Source organism: Suncus etruscus, chromosome X (assembly GCF_024139225.1).
Source record: "Suncus etruscus isolate mSunEtr1 chromosome X, mSunEtr1.pri.cur, whole genome shotgun sequence".
NCBI lineage: Eukaryota > Metazoa > Chordata > Mammalia > Eulipotyphla > Soricidae > Suncus > Suncus etruscus.
Window position 1 is genome coordinate 91,138,218 of NC_064868.1, and position 17,667 is coordinate 91,155,884.

Sequence of the window (17,667 nt, forward strand, 5' to 3'; positions counted from 1 at the left end):
CTATTGTAAATAGCGCTGCAATGAATATAGGAGTAAGGAAGGGTTTTTTGTATTGTATTTTTGTGTTTCTTGGGTATATTCCTAGGAGTGGTATAGCTGGATCGTATGGAAGCTCAATTTCCAGTTTGTGAAGGAATCTCCATATCGCTTTCCATAAAGGTTGTACTAGACGGCATTCCCACCAGCAGTGAAAAAGAGTTCCTTTCTCTCCACATCCCCGCCAGCACTGCTTGTTTTCCTTTCTTGTGATGTGTGCCAATCTCAGTGGCGTGAGGTGGTACCTCATAGTAGTTTTGATTTGCATCTCCCTGACGATTAGTGATGTTGAACATCTTTTCATGTGCCTTTTGGCCATTTGCCTTTCTTCTTTTTCAAAGTGTCTGTTCATTTCTTCTCCCCATTTTTTGATGGGGTTAGTTGTTTTTTTCTTGTATAGTTCTGTCAGTACCTTGTAAATTTTGGATATTAGCCCTTTATCTGATGTGTATTGGGTGAATAATTTCTCCCACTCAGTGGGTGGCCTTTGTATTCTGGGCGCTATTTCCTTTGAGATGCAGAAGCTTTTCAGCTTAATATAGTCCCATCTGTTTATCTCTGCTTCCACTTGCTTGGAAAGTGCTGTCTCCTCCTTAAAGATGCCTTTAGTCTCAATGTCCTGGAGTGTTTCACCTACATGTTGTTCTATATACCTTATAGTTTCAGTTCTGATATCAAGGTCTTTAATCCATTTGGATTTTACCTTTGTATATGGTGTTAGCTGGGGGTCTGAGTTCGCTTTTTTGCAAGTGGTTAACCAGTTGTGCCAACACCACTTGTTGAATAGGCTTTCCCTGCTCCATTTAGGATTTTTTGCTCCTTTATCAAAAACAAGGTGGTTATATGTCTGAGGAACCTTCTCTGAGTACTCAAGCCTATTCCACTGATCTGAGGGTCTGTTTTTATTCCAATACCATGCTGTTTTTATAACTGTTGCTTTGTAATACAACTTAAAATTGGGGAAAGTAATGCCTCCCATATTCCTTTTCCCAAGGAGTGCTTTAGCTATTCGAGGTTGTTTGTTGTTCCAGATGAATTTCAGAAGTATTTGATCCACTTCTTTGAAAAATGTCATGGGTATCTTTAGAGGAATCGCGTTAAATCTGTACAATGCTTTTGGAAGTATTGCCATTTTAATGATGTTGATCCTGCCAATCCATGAGCATGGTATGTGTTTCCATTTCCGCGTGTCCTCTCTTATTTCTTGGAGCAGTGTTTTGTAGTTTTCTTTGTATAGATCCTTCACATCTTTAGTCAGGTTGACTCCAAGATATTTGAGTTTGTGTGGAACTAATGTGAATGGGATTTTTTTATTCCCCCTGGCACTTAAGCTGTAAGAAACAGCAGGCAGTCACTGCTTTGGTGGATTATCAAAGGAAGTTCTCAAAAATTAATTCAATATTCCCCCCTCTTCCAACTGCATGTGTGCATAAGGCTAGATTTCTTTCAACTGAGGTCAAGGAAAGAATTTCAGTAAATGTGAGTCAGGCCTTTTTTTTTACACAGAGTAATTTTTTTCTTTTTTTAAATTACTTTATTTAAACTACCATGGCTATAAGATTGTTCAAGATTCAGGCCTTTCAACCCAGGACAGACACTACAGAAATTAGAAAAAAGTGCACTGCAAAAATCTCACATAATATTGATTTCATCTCAACAAATATTTTTTCTCATAAGGCTACTCTATGTTCACATATATTAGTTTATTACTGCCCATTTATTGATTTATTCACTTATTTATATTTTATATATCACCATGAAATTACAAAATTATTCATGATTTGGTTTCAGACATACACTATTTCAACACCAACCCTTTCCCCAGTGTCCACTTCCTTCCACCAATGCCCCCACCTCTACAAAAGGTGCATTTTGTATAAGTTTTTGCACTGTGATTTCCAGTCCTGTTGCTGATGGAGTTTTTTACCTCACACTTTGCCACCTTTCATCACTACCTCCTGCTCCTGGTTGAATGCTTCCCTCTCACACAGACATTTCCCACCCATCTTGTCCTAGCCCTCTAGAAGGGACTTGTTTCTGTCTAAAGACCAGTTCTCATGTTCTTTGTTTCTATTGTCTTTGACTATTCATTATTCTACTATATGGTACTTTATGCCCTGCATATGAGAAACCAAAGCTTTGAGGTACTCAATTTAGCGATATTTTTTTGGTTTGGGGGCTACATCTAGCAGTTTTCTGGGTTTACTCTTGGCTCTGTACTCAGGGGTCATTTTTGGTGATGCTTGGGGGACCATATGGGATATTACGAATAAAACCAGGATGACCTTATGCAAAGCAAATACCCTTCCTGCTGGGCTATCACTCCAGTCCCAAGTTAGGGAGTTTTGAGACCCAAAAGTTTGAGAATCACTGCTACAAGTTTCTCCTGTGTCTTGCCAAGGCAGGCGTGAATCTGTGGATATTGTAATTACCAAGACACAATGATGAGAGAATTCTAATGCTTTCAAGCAGCCAGGACTTACCTCCTCCTCCTGTCCCCAGGTCTGGCTTCTTCGGTTTATCATCAACATCATCCAACGCATCATACAAACTGAAATCTGAAGCTGCAATGAATCCAAAACATAAAGAAAACAATCAACTAGTTCAAAACAGAGTAAAAATTCCCCCAAAGCAAACACTCATGGACTCAGTCAATCTCATCTTTTAAGATAAAGATTTAAAATAAAGATTTAAAGATAAAAATAAATAAAGATTTAAAGATAAAGATTAAGATAAAGATTGGGTCCCAAGTCCTTGACCAGATACTGGTAATGAAACCAGCAAAATTGAGCAACTTGCTGCCTTCTGTCTATATAGTTTATTTACCGATTTTTCACCATGTTTCAATCCCTAGGTCTACTTGGCTTTTGCCAGAAGTCAGAACATTTCAATAGTATGTCGATGAATCCAGATATTACCCCAAGATTTAAACCTAGCTGCACAAGGAACACACAGTACAGGAAGGGGGTGCTACCACTCCAACTCTGGGTATTTCTTTAAATCACTGAAGATGTGTGAATAATGAGTGGTGCATCTGGAGGAAGGGCAAATAAATTTCTGGGAGGGGTTGCAAAGAAGCAACAAGTTCCAAAATTCTTGAAAGTTGCCACTCTGAGAGAAATGCTATTTCCAAACCCCATGTGACCAAAGGAAAGGTTTGCTGAGTTCCACTAAACATAGACATTTACATGTATCTGAATTTAGTATGTGAAAGTATTAAATTGGGGAGGAACTCTAAACACACTATTTTTTTTCTATTTTCCTAAACAGAACTTAAAAAAAAGAGAAGTCATAAGATCTCAGAGTATGACACTCAAGGAGAGTACATGGTTTGGATACACAAGACCTGGCTTCAATAACTGGCACTGCATGGTCCCATAAGCATGTGCCCCCCATCTATAGCCAAAAATCCACATAGAAGACTGGGCTAGGGAGATAGCTAGGACAGGTAATAGGGGCACGAGTCCAACCCAGATTCAAGTGACAGCACTTTATGGTTCCCCCAAAATGGTAGGGTGTATTCCTGGAGGTTTTGAGTGCCAATGGCTGTGGCCCTGGTGGTCCCTATAACTACAGGGACTGAGCCATTGAGTCATCTGGTACAGTTGACAATCCCCAAGTGACTCCTGGAAGCACTGCTTGGAGTTCCCTCAAACCTCAGAAGGCAGAGTGAAATCCATGAAGTCAAGCCAGTGCTTGGGTGAAGGCAGTGGCTGGCAACACATATGCAGAATTTAGAATCCTGGGGGGGATCTCTCAAGGAGACTGTGCCAGAAGGAGTCTGGGAATATCTTCACAAAGCAGCATGTTACCGTCAGGCTTTGATGGGGCTCTGGTGGCGACTGGCCTCCGAGTTGTGGTGCCAAAAAGGTCTCGTCTCTCTGGAAGGGGAAGGCAAAGAGTAAGGGAAACATGTTCAGTCACAAAACATAGCAAGGTTTGAGAGCAGTGCTTGGTCTTAGTCAGGGGGTCCCATTAAGGCTTCCAAAGATCACTTGTAGCTGACAAAAATATTTAGAGAAGGCTTTAATGAAGTGGGTCTTACTCTGTTATCTGTAGAGGACAGTGATAATGAGAAGGATGTAGTTCTGCAGGGACTCAGAGATGTGAAGGAGCACAGCTTGTGCTGAGACCAGCAGAAGATGATCACATGGTGCAGGAAGTTTGACTTACACAAAGTGTGGGTTTCCACTACCATGTACCTTTACCTGAACCAGAAATAGCAGAGTCCAGAGAAAATGAACTGACATGATGCAACTAGTAGTGGCTCGGATGTCTAATAAATTGAAAGTGATTGTAACATAAGTACATGCTATTTTATGGCTTCAATTTTTTTGGGGGGGTCACACCCAGCAGCGCTCAGGGGTTACTCCTGGCTCTATGCTCAGAACTCACTCCTGGCAGGCTCAGGGGACCATATGGGATGCTGGGATTCGAACCACCATCCTTCTGCATGCAAGGAAAATGCCCTACCTCCATGTTATCTCTCAGGCCCCATTATGGCTACAATTTTATATTCAAAGTCTTTTGGTTCAATCAGACGCCTCTAAAAAGATGCATACTTTGGGACCAGAGAGATAGTATAGCAGATAAGGCACTTACCTTGCAGACAGTTGATCTGGATTCAATCCCCAGAATCCAATATGGTCTCCTGAGCACTGCCAGGACCTATCCCTAAGCATAAAGCCTGAAGTAAACCTGGAGCAACTCTGGGTGTGGCACAAAAACAAAACCAAAAAATAAAAATAAAATGATGCTGGAGCAGTGGCACAAGCGGTAGGGCATTTGCCTTGCACATGCTAACCTAGGATGGACTGCAGTTTGATCCCCTGGCTTTCCATATGGTCCCCCAAGCCAGGAGTGATTTCTAGCCAGGAGTAACCCCTGAGCATCGCCAGGTGTGGCCCCAAAAAGCAAAACAAAATTAAATTAAATTAAAAAATAAAAAACAGAAGTATGCATATATTTCATATCCATGCGAATGATGTGCATATACTTTCTAATAGCTCCTTTCCTTTCAAATGCAAAGACTCTTCTATAGCTGTACTACTACAGGTAGTAGAAGGAAAGAAAGTGGACATCATAGAAAGACAGAGAAAAAAACAGATTTAGCTGTAGATGCAGCAACCACTTAATAATTACCAAAAAATCAGAAAACAAATGGCAAAAATATGCATCCAAAATCAAAGAATGGATAATGGTATATTATGCAAAGAGCAACCATAGATAGTTGGAACATTTATCAGATTAAAATAGAAAAAGGCAAAAGTTGGAACAAGCGTGAAAGAGTGGCCAGAGGACATAGTTGTAAACATATATGCTTTAAATAAGAAAGGACCCAAATATATACAAAACCTGACAAAACTAAAGGAAATAACATGTAATTATGCAATGGTTTGCAATTTAATACCATTTTCAGTCCCATATTCGTCATAGACCTCATTCTATGAGAAAGCTGGTATTCTCTAATACCAAAGTTAGACAAATCAACAAGATAACAGACCTTTTACTTCTTATTAATTGACACTAAAAATCCTCAACAAGATCCAGCTGCATGTTAGGATTATAAACCACAAACCAGCAAGATTTAATGTCGGAATGCAAGAGTGTATCAATATAAGAAAAACCGACTGACACTGAACTCGAGTTGGAAGAGGCGAGTCTGGTCTCAAAATGAAGGGTCATGATCCTTAGGAACTAGAGCAGTTGAGAAAACTGTTTATCAAAGGTTTGAGTCTTGAAACTACAGATATAGTTTAAGAGAACATTCTGAGAAATGGGGCACACTTACAGATTGTGTGGTGATGAGAGACCCCCAGACAAAACGTTCCAGAGGCTTTGGTTTTGAGACTTACTCGTGTGTTGAAGAGGTGGATGCAGCAATGTGTGCTGGGCCACATAAGGGTGAGTAGTGGAACCCCCTAGGCTAAATGCTATCTCACCTGGAGAGGGAGACCCTTCCACATCTGGACGGGTCTATGGAAGGTAAGAAAAGGGTTGCCTGAGAGGTGTAAAGGGGATTGAGAGGTTCAGTAGGAGATTCAGCAATAAGCCATGAGAAGAAGCAGCATGGAGGCATAAAAGGCAGGTTTAGATGCAGGCAGCAGCAGAAAGGCTGCTTAAAAGGTTAGCTTAGAAGCCATGTAAGATATACATATGGTGGATAGGGCCTTATTGATAATAAAGCTGATATCTCCTGAAATCTGACTGCTATGGGTTATTTTCTCACCATTATTCTTAACCTGCAGACCTGCCAATTGGAATGGGTTGTAGGTGCTTGGCACCAGGCTGGATAAGAAAGGCCTCTCCACTCCGTCCATCCATCCACCATCATCCAGCACCATCCAGGACTATTATTAATTTAATTATTACTACAGTTTTGAGGCTTACTCATGTGTTGAAGAGGTGGATGCAGCAATGTGTGCTCGACCACAGAAGGTCGATGGGAGAGTAGTGGAACCAAAGACAGCTGTTTCTAGAGAGGATTCTATACAGCCTGGTGCCCATCTAACAGTGAAGAAAATTTTTGTTGGTGGTATTAAAGAAGATACAGAGAAATACAGTTTGACACACTACTTTGAAAAGTATGGCAAAATTAAAACCATAGATGTTATGGAAGACTGGCAGAGTGGAAAAAATAGAGGATTTGCTTTTTAACTTTTGATGATCATGATAGTTGATAAAATTGTTGTTCAGAAATACCACACTATTAATGGGCATAATTGTGAAGTGAAAAGGCCCTTCCTAAACAAGAAATGCAGTCTGCTTGATCGCAATGAGGTCATAGTGGTGGATCTGGCAATTTTATGGGTTGTGGAGGCAATTTTGGAGGTGATGTAAGAAACACTGGCCATAGTGGAAACTTTGGTGGAAGAAGAGGCTATGGTGGTGGAAGTGGTGGCAGCCAAGGTAGTTATGGAGGAAGTGATGGTGGATATAATGGATTTGGTGGTGATGGTGGCAACTACAACAGAGGTCCTGGTTGTGGAGGACCAGGATAAGGAAACCAAGGCAGTGAATACGGTGGAGGTGATGGAGGATATAATGGTTACAATGAAGGAGAAAATTTTGGTGGTGATATCTATGGTGGTGGTATCAAGTATAATGATTTTGGCAATTATAGTGGACAACAGCAATCAAATTATGGACCCATGAAAGGGGGCAGTTTTGGTGGCAGTATCTTGGGCAGTCCATATGGTGGTGGTTATGGATCTGGTGGTAGAAGTGGTGGCTATGGTAGCAGGAGGTTCTAAAACCTCAACAGCAAAGGGCTATAGTTCTTAACAGGAGAGAGAGCAAAGAGTTGTCAGGAAAGCTACAGGTTACTTTGAGACACTCATCCCAAATCCATTAGAGGAACTGTAAAAATCTGCCATAGAAGGAGCCATGATCCATAGTCAGAAAAATTATTGCAGCTTAAACAGAAAACCATTCTTGTTTAGGACTGTCATAGCCACAGGTTGCAAAAGTGCTATTGATTAATGCAATGTAGTGTCAATTAGCTGTACATTCCTGAAGTCTTTTATCTGTTGTAGCTTTTTCTTTTTCTTTTCATTACATTAGGTATATTACCCTGTAAATAAATAAAAATTAATTAAATAAATAAAAATTAAGGAATTTTTAACTTTGAAAAAAGGAAAAACTAAAAAAAAGGAAAAACTGATGACATCCCACTTAAAAGAATAAAGGGAACTAATAGGACGAAGGAAAAATAAACATGATCATCGCAATAGATGTAGACAAAGCATGTGATAAAACCCAACACTATTTCTGATTCAAAAACCATTAAAGACTGGAAAGGTAGAACAGGCTAAGACTCTTACCTGGCATCCCACTGACCCCAGTCTGATACCTGGCACCACACATGATCCTCTGAGCACTGCCACAGTTCCCTCCTTAGCACAGAGGCAGGTTTTGGTTTTGGCCCAAACAAAACCAAAGTAAAGAAACACTCAATAAAGTAGAAAGGAAGGGAATTTCTTTAACCTAATAAAGAGTATCTATGAAGAGTTCACAGGTAATATCATATTTAAAGCTTTACTCGTGCATTTTTACATTTATTTATGCAAAACATACTGAGAGCTTTTCTCCTAAGGTCAGCAACAAGACACGGATGTACATTTTCATCCTATTTATTATTTGAGTCAATCTAGCCAGAGTAGTCTAATAAGAAAAAGAGTATATATAGTTTGGAACAAAGGGAATAAATCTCTATTTATTAAGATGAATGACAGGCCTGGAACATGGATCAGTGGCTGAAAGCACTTGCCTGGCAAGTTCAAACCCTATACTGAGGTGATCCTTACAGCTCTGCTATTAGGGACCCAAAAATGGATCCTAGAAGAGGGATCTTCTAGGGCAAGTGTGAGGCAATCTTGGCCACCCTGTTGTCCAGGGCCCCAGAAAGGAGAATATAATAACATGATCTTATATAGAGAAAAACATAAAAATTCAGACTTTCCATACCAAAAAGCAAGTGATAAAAATCAAAACACATGAGCAGCAAAGATTTAGGATGGCAGATCAACATACAAAAATCAGTTGTATGCCTTACCTACATTTGCCATTCAAAAATAATCCACTGTATTTCTCTATAGTAACAATAATATAATTAAGATAGATGAAATATGAAAATAAGAAATTACTATAATGAATTACTCAAGGAAATGTAAAGATTGTATAATAAAAGCTACAAACCATTGCTAAAAGAAATGAAAAGAGAGCCAAATCACCAAAACAACATCCCAACATTTTTAAAAATTATTTGGGCCCACCCAATAGTATTCATAAATTACTTCTGGCTCTGTGCTCAGGGATCATTCCTGAGAGGACTTGGGGGACTATATGGGGTAACAGGGATTAAACCTGGGTCAGCTATCTGTCTGCAAGGCAAGTGCCTTACCTTCTCTACTATTGCTCAAACCCAGATACAATATTTTTTATGATGGCAACAAACCCCAATTTAAATAGGGGAATCAATACAATACCTACCAAAATTCCAACTTCCTTTTTTATTTCTAGACATAGATAAACCGATGATAATAAAAATCCATGCTTACTCCTGGTTCTAAGCTTTGGAATCACTCCTGGCAGTGCTCAGGGGACATAACTGGTGCCTGGGACCATATGCAAGGCAGGTACCTTAACCCTTGTACTCTCTCAGCCCCTTGAATCACTTTTCAAGATTGAATTGTATGGGGGTGGGAACTATATCTCAAAGGTTACTTTTCCTTTAAAAACATACTAAAATAGTTTTTCTTAACACAAAGTAATAGTGGTCAGCATGCCTTATAAAACCAACATGATTCTGCTCCTGTTATCTTCTGTCTTTTCTCCAAAATTCTCCTCACTCTATCCTCAAAGGTCATCTCCAGTTATCACAGGAAGAAAGCCCAGCTCTTTTCTGGCTCTGAAACCCTGAACCCTTGGTCTCGTGGACTTTTCTGCTACTTCTTTTTTTATTGTGCTCAGGGGTTACCTAGCTTTGTGCATAAGGGTAACTCTCGGTAGCTCTAAGGAAGAATGTGCTGCTAAGGCTGCAACCTGGGCCCCCTGCCTGCAGAACATGCACACAGCACATTGAACTGTCTCCAAGCCCTGCTATGGTTTCTTGGCCTGTTTAGTATTAGCCATACTACCTCCTCAGGTCTCCCTTTCCTAACACTCTGGTAGTTTCTCCAGAGTGTCCAGTGATATCTGATGATTTTACTTATCTGTGTCTATCCAAAGAACTAAACTTCATAAAACAATGAATGAGCTAGTCCACATGGCATACCCATCACATAAAAAAGTGCTGAAAGGTCATTTTCAACTTGTGGGTCCTTATACGAAGTTCAGGAATTCCTTAAACAAGACTTGTATGATGTGTAGTTATTTTCCACAAATATCTAACTGCATCAGGAAAGGTAAGCAGGCCTATTTTATTTGAAATCTCAGGTGTTAAGGGGAAAAATTAGGGTGGCAGAGAGATTGTGGTGTGGAGGGACATAGTTTAAGCAAAGGCATCATAACCAGTGTCCCTATGGACACAAAGTTTGATAGGTGCTCAGGAAGATCAGAAGGGCTGGGACATAATTGAGAATACGTGCAATGTCAGTAAGTCCGCCCAGGAAGTACAAAGTTCATTAATCTAGGGGATCTGTTTGTAATTGTCATGTGTTTTGTTTGGGGTCTTATTTACTTTCTGAGATGTACAATTTTATTAAGACCATCATGACTGATGCATAAAAGATAGCACAGGGGTCAGAGTCACCACCAGTACTAAGTGCTTCCCACTCTGGCACCTGCAAGTTACTTGCAAAGTACAGTCCTGGAGGCACCTGAACAATGTCAGGTACAGTCCTGTTAGTGCTTGGCATGCTCAGCATGAGCAGCATCATATCCTACTACTCATGCTGTGTATTCCAAGTATGAATTGGAATGGCCCTGTGGCCCCTAAGCACTGCTTATGAGTCTCTTCAAAAATCATGACTGAAAAATGTATTAATTTTCCTGAAAATCTACCTGTATAGGAATATGTACATATTAATAAAAATAATCTAAGCTGTCACCTTTCACCTTACATAACACACAAGAATTCTATGAGATTCAAAATTTCAGGATCTAAGTTAATTTGACTTAATTTTTGTATATGCTGTGAGGTAGAGATCCAACTTCTTTCTTTTGCATGTGGATAGCTAGTTGTCTCAGCAACATTTGCAAAATAAACTATTCTTCCCTCTACACTGAATCATCTTTTCATAAGTCAACTAACCATAGATGTTAAGAGTTTTTTTTGTTTGTTTTTTGTTTTTTGGGTCACACCAGTGATGCTCAGGGGTTATTCCTGGCTATACACTCAGAAAACATTCCTGGCTTGTGGGGCTATATGGGACGCCAGGGGATAGAATTGTGGTCCATCCTAGGTTATCACATACAAGGCAAATGCCCTACCACTTGTATCCCTGCAAGTTTATTTCTTAACTCTCAATTCTAGTTTATTGAGTTCTATGTCTATCATTATTCTAATAACATCCTAATAACCCATTTGTAGTTAAGTTCTGAAATTATAAACTATGAATCTTAGCTATTTTGGATATATTGAATCTTTGTACAATTTTTAGGATCACTTTGTTCATTTCTTTAAGAATTCTAGGTAGGGGCCCGGAGAGATAGCACAGCGGTGTTTGCCTTGCAAGCACCTGCAAGATCCAGGACCTAAGGTGGTTGGTTCGAATCCTGGTGTTCCATATGGTCTCCCATGCCTGCCAGGAGCTATCTCTGAGCAGAGAGCCAGAAGTAACCCCTGAGCAACGCCGGGTGTGGCCCAAAAACCAAAATAAAAAGAATTCTACGTAGGATTTTAATAGGAATTACATTACATCTGTTCACCAATTGAAGTAGGTATACATTTCAAGCATGTGGTTGACTGCTATACCAGAAGCCAGCTACAATCAATCCTTTCATTCAAGGCAGTCAAAGAACAAGAAAAATGACTGATATTTTCTGACTCACCTTGAACCAAGTACTGAAGTACAAGGAAGCCAAGCAAGTCTCTCAAGATGACATTTAATAAGTGACATAGGCAGGGTCCAGATGAAGGGAATTTGACTCTAGTGCCCCTGCCTTCCTCAACCCAGAATATATAAATAGATCTTAGGAACCCATAAAAAAAGACAACCGACCCAGCTGAAAACTGGAAAAGATAAAAATGATTTACTGAAGAGCAAAATGCAAATGACCAACAAATACAGATGGTTCCTGACTTATGGTGCACTGACTTATGATTTTGACTTTACGATGGTGTAAAAGCCATTACATATTCAGGAGGAACCACACTTCCAATTTGGAATGGTGAGCTTTTCCCAGGCTAGCGATATGAGAGGAGATACTCTCTTGTAATGCTAGGCAGCCACAGCAAAACACAACTCCCAGACGGCCTTGCGGCGACAAAGGGAAACAATCAATACTCTCCAGGAGTCACTGAATCACACCAGAGACTCACCACTTGCTTACAAATTAGGCTTTGTCTTAAAAGGACTGTGTTGAACTGTGGTCTAATAAGTACTAGAAGTGCATTTAAAGTAGGATACTGAGCACTATGATGTTCCACGTATGACATACATTTGAGGGGGGGTTCATGCAACACGGAGTGGTGCTCAGGACTTACTTTTGTCTTTGCACTCAGGGCTCTCTCCTGGAGGGCTTATGGGTTGCCAGGGATTGAATCTGCATCGACCATGTACCAGGCAAGCATTCTGTCACACTGTACTACTACTATAGCCCTTAAGTATAGTTTTTGCCTTATGATATTATTCATTTATGATGAGCTTATTTAAATGTAATTGCATTATAAGTTAAGAAAGGTCTAGATATAAAATGATAATCAGGTAAATGCATCATAAGCAATGCTATACATTTGTCATCATGTATTTGGTAAAATCTGGTGCTGGTATGAGGCTGGGAAAAATGCATTCTTCTAACAGTCTTGGTAAGCATATAATAATCTAATTATTTTGGGAACAATTTGGCAGAATGTGCTTAAACAAACATAAAGTATACCTTTTGGCCTGGCAGCTCCATTGTGCTATTGCACAAAAGTCACATACAATAATGTTCACCAAGTGTCCAAGACAGAGTGCAGCAGGGTAAGATGATCTCCAGCATGGCCTATGGTTATCTGAGCCCCAAGAGGAATGCAATCCCTGAGCACTGAGCCACGAGTAAGTCTAAAGCAAAGCATGGTGTGGCCACGAACAACACAAAGACTAGGCAGGCAGAGGGCAGGAGGGAAACTGAGGACATTGGTGGCAGGAAATGTGTCCTGGGGAAAGGATGGATGTTGAACATTACATGACTGAAACTTGTATCTGTGGGGAAAAACTAAAGTGGAATAATAACTAACCGTATTATGAAAAACCTTGTAACCATGATGTTTAAATAAAATAATTTCAAAAAAAAAATGAAAGCAGTCTGGTTGAGCTAAGTGAGACATAGAGCCAATCAAAATGCCCTCAACAGTAACAGAAAAGAAACCACACAGACCAGCTGAAGTAAGAAACAGATGTTGCAGGGATGCAACTGTAGGCCCTAGGAATCAACACTCTCCCCGGGAGCCTCCAGGGAAGAGCCTCAGCCTGCTGACACCTTTATCTGGGAAATGGAAGAGAATCAACTGCTTGCTGGGGTTTGAAGCCAACCAGTTGGCAGTGCCTTTGTTCTGGCAGCCTGAGAACTCATTCAGAGCAACTTGTTGCCTCAGGTCACCAAAACAGATTCAATGACAAATTCAAGCCAAGAAAGAATATGTGTAGAATTCAATTCAAATGTCATATATGTTATGGAAAACAGAACATCGCCAACCCATGTGCAGAGATGTGTGGTAGGCAATGGCACTCAATTAGGCCCAGCAAATCCCAAATGACCTGGTTGTGACCTCCTGGCAAAGAAGTGAGTATTAGTAGGATAGGGAGGATCAAGGCAGAGGTTGGTTATATTTTATAAGCATTCATGCATCTACCAAAAATAAATGCTTGCCTTCTATTAATAAAACCTTAGAAGAGGGGTGGTAGTGAAAACAGTGGGTAGGGTGTTTGCTTTACACATGGCTGACTCAGGTTTGATACCCAGCATTACATATAGTACCCCGATTCTGCTAGGAGTAATTTCCGAGCACAGAGCCGGAAGTAATCCCTGAGCACTGCTGGGTGTGGCCCAATAACCAAAAAAAAAATTAGAAGATAAATTGATGCTAAATCTTACTAATGGTGAGATTCCATGCATATACTATTTTAAGTAAAGATAAAGAAACAACAGGGCTGGAGAGGCCAGGAGGTCAGCTGCTTGTACTGCATACAACCAATCCTAGAATTAGGTCTCCAGCAGTACATGGTCCCCTGAGAGCTGCAGAGTGCAGTCCGGAAGACCCTGAATAACCCTTGATCTGCCCTGGTGTCCTGAGTAATCACCACAAAACTTGAGCAGTTCTGTATCCTGGCACCTTTACATCAAACTACTAGTCCAGTGGACTGAAAATCACTAGGAAGGGACCAAAAGCCTCCTACTCACTGTTTGGAAACCTCCCAAACAAAACCCCAAACAAAAAAGACCAGACAATATAGGAAAATCTTTAAAGGAAGAACAGAGCTGAGGGTCAGGGAACAAGCAGTCTTTATAGGCTACTGGAGCTGAAGAAAATGCTGTGTTGATTATTATATTACATTGGGTATTCTCCACAAAGGAAGCAAAGATTATAGATACTCAGATTCCCCTTGAAATAATGCAATTTACAAAAACCATGTTTTGGCTGCCAAGCTCCATGTAGGCCATTTGCCCTGGGTGTGTATTTTGAGTGGGTAGAACATGGTCCCGCTGTCTGCTTTAAATAGCTGTATTTCATTTACTACTCACGCCTCAGTGAGGAAGAGCCTTTCAATTCATTCTTCAGCTTGAAGTCATCACCAAAATCAGCAGATGCTAAAATTCAAAAAGAAAACAGTTATTTAAAGAAGTTATTGATTTGTCTTTGGTTTAAAATATGATCTGAATTTGGGGGGTATGTAACTTCATACCTCGCTATTTGTATAAGTCCCATCACTCTCACCACCAAAGTTTCATCAGCCTTCCTACTATTAGACTTTTAATGAAATCAAGTGATTTCTAAACTTAAGTATCTACAGGAAAGAACTATTCTGTTATTCCTAATTTTTATTATAACATTGTGATTTAAGTTACTTATAATAATTGCTTAAGGCACTAAATTTTCAAACACCAATTCCACCACCAGTGTTTCCTTCCTTCACCAATGTCCCCAATCTCCCACCTACCACCATAGCCTGCCTCCTTGAAGGTACAAACAAATTTACTTCATATTGCTTTTTACAACACAAAGGCAAATGGAATTATCAAAACATAGATAAACAAGGGTCAATTCTAATGATTGTTATCTCTCCCTGATGTTACTAAAATCGGTATTTATTGGGCTGTGGTCGGAGCTAGTTGAGTCATCTGAGTTACTGTTTCAGCTCCCTGAGCTTGGTAGATTTCTATGAAATTATCCCATTTCCTGTGATATAACTGGCTAACACTACTATAAAATGTTCAGATGTTGGGGCCAGAGAGATAGCATGGAGGTAGGGCATTTGCTTTCCATGCAGAAGGATGGTGGTTCGAATCCCGGTATCCCATATGGTCCCCCGAGCCTGCCAGGAACGATTTCTGAGCATAGAGCCAGGAGTAATCCCTGAGTGCTGCCGTGTGTGACCCAACCCCCCTACAAATGTAGAGGTGTTGTGCAGTCACATGTGGCCACATAGTCCAGGATATATAGATATAAAACAAATTTGAAGGCTAGGAACTTTGATAAGGTTAAATTAAGGAGCTGGGCCGTTTTTGTTGGACAGTGTAGGATGTGACATTGCACTGTTGTTCATGCAAGAAAGGAAAATCTGCCTGCTCCCTCAATTTCTGTGTATGCCACAGAGTAATCAGCCTGAACCAGATTACCTGGGACATAGTAGGGGTCATTATTAGGGGTATTCTTACAATGGCCATTTAAGGTCATGAAGAAAATGCCACACAAGTAAAGTCAATCAGTTGAAGTCATCCACATATATATTGAGTCGATATCCTTCCATAAACAACTTAGTCACAACACAAACCAAAATCTAAATAGCCTCCAGTTTAGAAGGTTTAAGGATCAGCCATACAGGGCATAAAGACATTTTCTTTTTTTTTCTTCAGTTTTTGTTCTTTTAATGTGTAACACACAAGGCCCGGGGTGATGGGCTCTAACATGGTTATAAAGGTAATTGGGCTCAGTCATTAAGGGCTCCTGAGTGGACAGCATCTTCGTAAGCTCCGTGCTTATCCTCTTTGCTCTCTGGTTGTAATTTAATCAGATCATCAATTCGAAGAATGGTAATGGCAGCTTCAGTTGCAAACTTCAAACTCTTTATCTTAACTATGGTAGGTGCAAACACACCTGCTTATTTGTTGTCACGAGGCTTACCATTGACCAAATCAAGACCAATCCATTTCAGATTTTTGCACTCTAGGTTGACCTGGGCCTCATTATGGAAAGCTCTCAGCTTTGCAACTAGGTCTGTGGAATCTTGAGCTGCATTGACCACTAAAGTGTTTGGAATAACCAGAAGAGATCTGGCAAATTCTGCAATAGCTAGTTGTTCCCGAGAGCCCATGCTTGTGGCATAGTTCTCCAGGTAGATGGAAAGGGCTGCCTCCACTGCACCCCCACCAGGAACCACAGATTTGGACTCCAGCACTCTCCTCACCACACATAGGGCATCATGTGAAGAACACTCCATCTCATCACACATGAAATCATTTGCCCCACATAAGATAATGGACGCAGATGAGCGAGCTTTAGTGCTGCAGAAAAGGGCAAGTTCTGCAGTCAGTCCCTGCACCAAACTAAACCACCACAGAAACCCCCACTTCTTTTGGACAGGCCGAGATGTGGAGCCCATGCAGAGGGGATGAAAACAGTTACTTCACCCCCATTTACAAAGGCCCTAAATGTCACTGTATCCCACGCGTATTGAAGACATTTTCTTATCCCAAAAATGTCTTCAGTGTGATGTCTACAAGAGGGAACATCAGTGTCTAAAGCATCACCAATTCAAAGATAAGTTCTGTCAGCCATGCAGGCTGCTCTGCATTTTGTTAATCAAGGATATTTTCCTTTGACCTATGCTCCACCCAATACCTGCATGTAAATGAGTTGCTCTGACTAATCGCACATAACTGAAAAGGCTTATGGGAAAGGTTTTCACATAAGAAGCTACTCTCAGAAGGAAACCTATGTGTCCAACTCTGCTTGCCATTGACCTTGACAGTTCCTATCCCTCTAGAAAGCGTGTCATTTCCCAAGGGGATGTACACATTATTAATTCTCAAACAAATCACTAGGTGCATAGATTGAAATTTAATAAATAAGTAAATGGATGGTTGATTACAGAAGTCAAATTTCTAGCTTCTGTGGAAGAGACACTACAAATAAGAAGGGAAGATGGGATGAAGCATATTATTAAATGAGTAGAGTTGAAGATCTCTGTATGAATCATAGATGCATATGGCTATGAAAAATATACTTAGACATAAAGAAACATACTTAGTATATACAGAGTTTACTATACAGATATATATCCACACATGTATATCCACACATGTTCTTTTCCTCTGTTATCTCAGAGGGCCCAGAAGAAATAATACCCCAGAAGTAATGTGCATACCTAATACCTTGTTCATTATAAATATCGTTTTCCAACAAAAGGAAGATACATGGAGGAAAAACTAATTCCACTATGTGCAAGAAATATGTGAAATGAGCTTGTAGCATCTTACAGGGCAACGAAGCACTTTCAAATATACCCCACACATTGATGGGTATCCGTGAAAGGCAGCACAGAGCCAATTGATAAAACCCACAACAGCCAGTGCTGGAACAATTTAAAAATCAATAAGTAGTACTTTATTCTAACTCCAAGTATTAAATATCCACAAGTTCATGTTATTTAAAAATTTAAAAACATGAATGCTAGAGAAAAGACAAATCTCCTGTACAGAATTTCAATTAACTTAGGGAGTTATTTCTTTCTCTAGGAGGTAAAATGTATCTATCTTCCCACTCCG

The 17,667-nt window shown here is 40.2% G+C and overlaps 1 protein-coding gene and 1 pseudogene across 1 annotated transcript in view; one reads left to right on the top strand and one right to left on the bottom strand.

Moving 5' to 3' along the window:
- The window catches only part of CD99L2 (CD99 molecule like 2), a 101,061-nt gene that overhangs the window by 17,962 nt on the left and 65,432 nt on the right, over positions 1 to 17,667 (bottom strand). Inside the window, exons 2-4 of the mRNA XM_049767531.1 lie at positions 14,425 to 14,490; positions 3,849 to 3,917; positions 2,520 to 2,600 (exon numbers count right to left, since the gene is read on the bottom strand). Coding sequence (XP_049623488.1) covers positions 2,520 to 2,600; positions 3,849 to 3,917; positions 14,425 to 14,490 — 216 coding nt within the window. The remainder of the gene's footprint in view (positions 1 to 2,519; positions 2,601 to 3,848; positions 3,918 to 14,424; positions 14,491 to 17,667) is intronic.
- LOC125999452 (heterogeneous nuclear ribonucleoprotein A3-like) lies at positions 5,710 to 7,289 on the top strand (annotated as a pseudogene).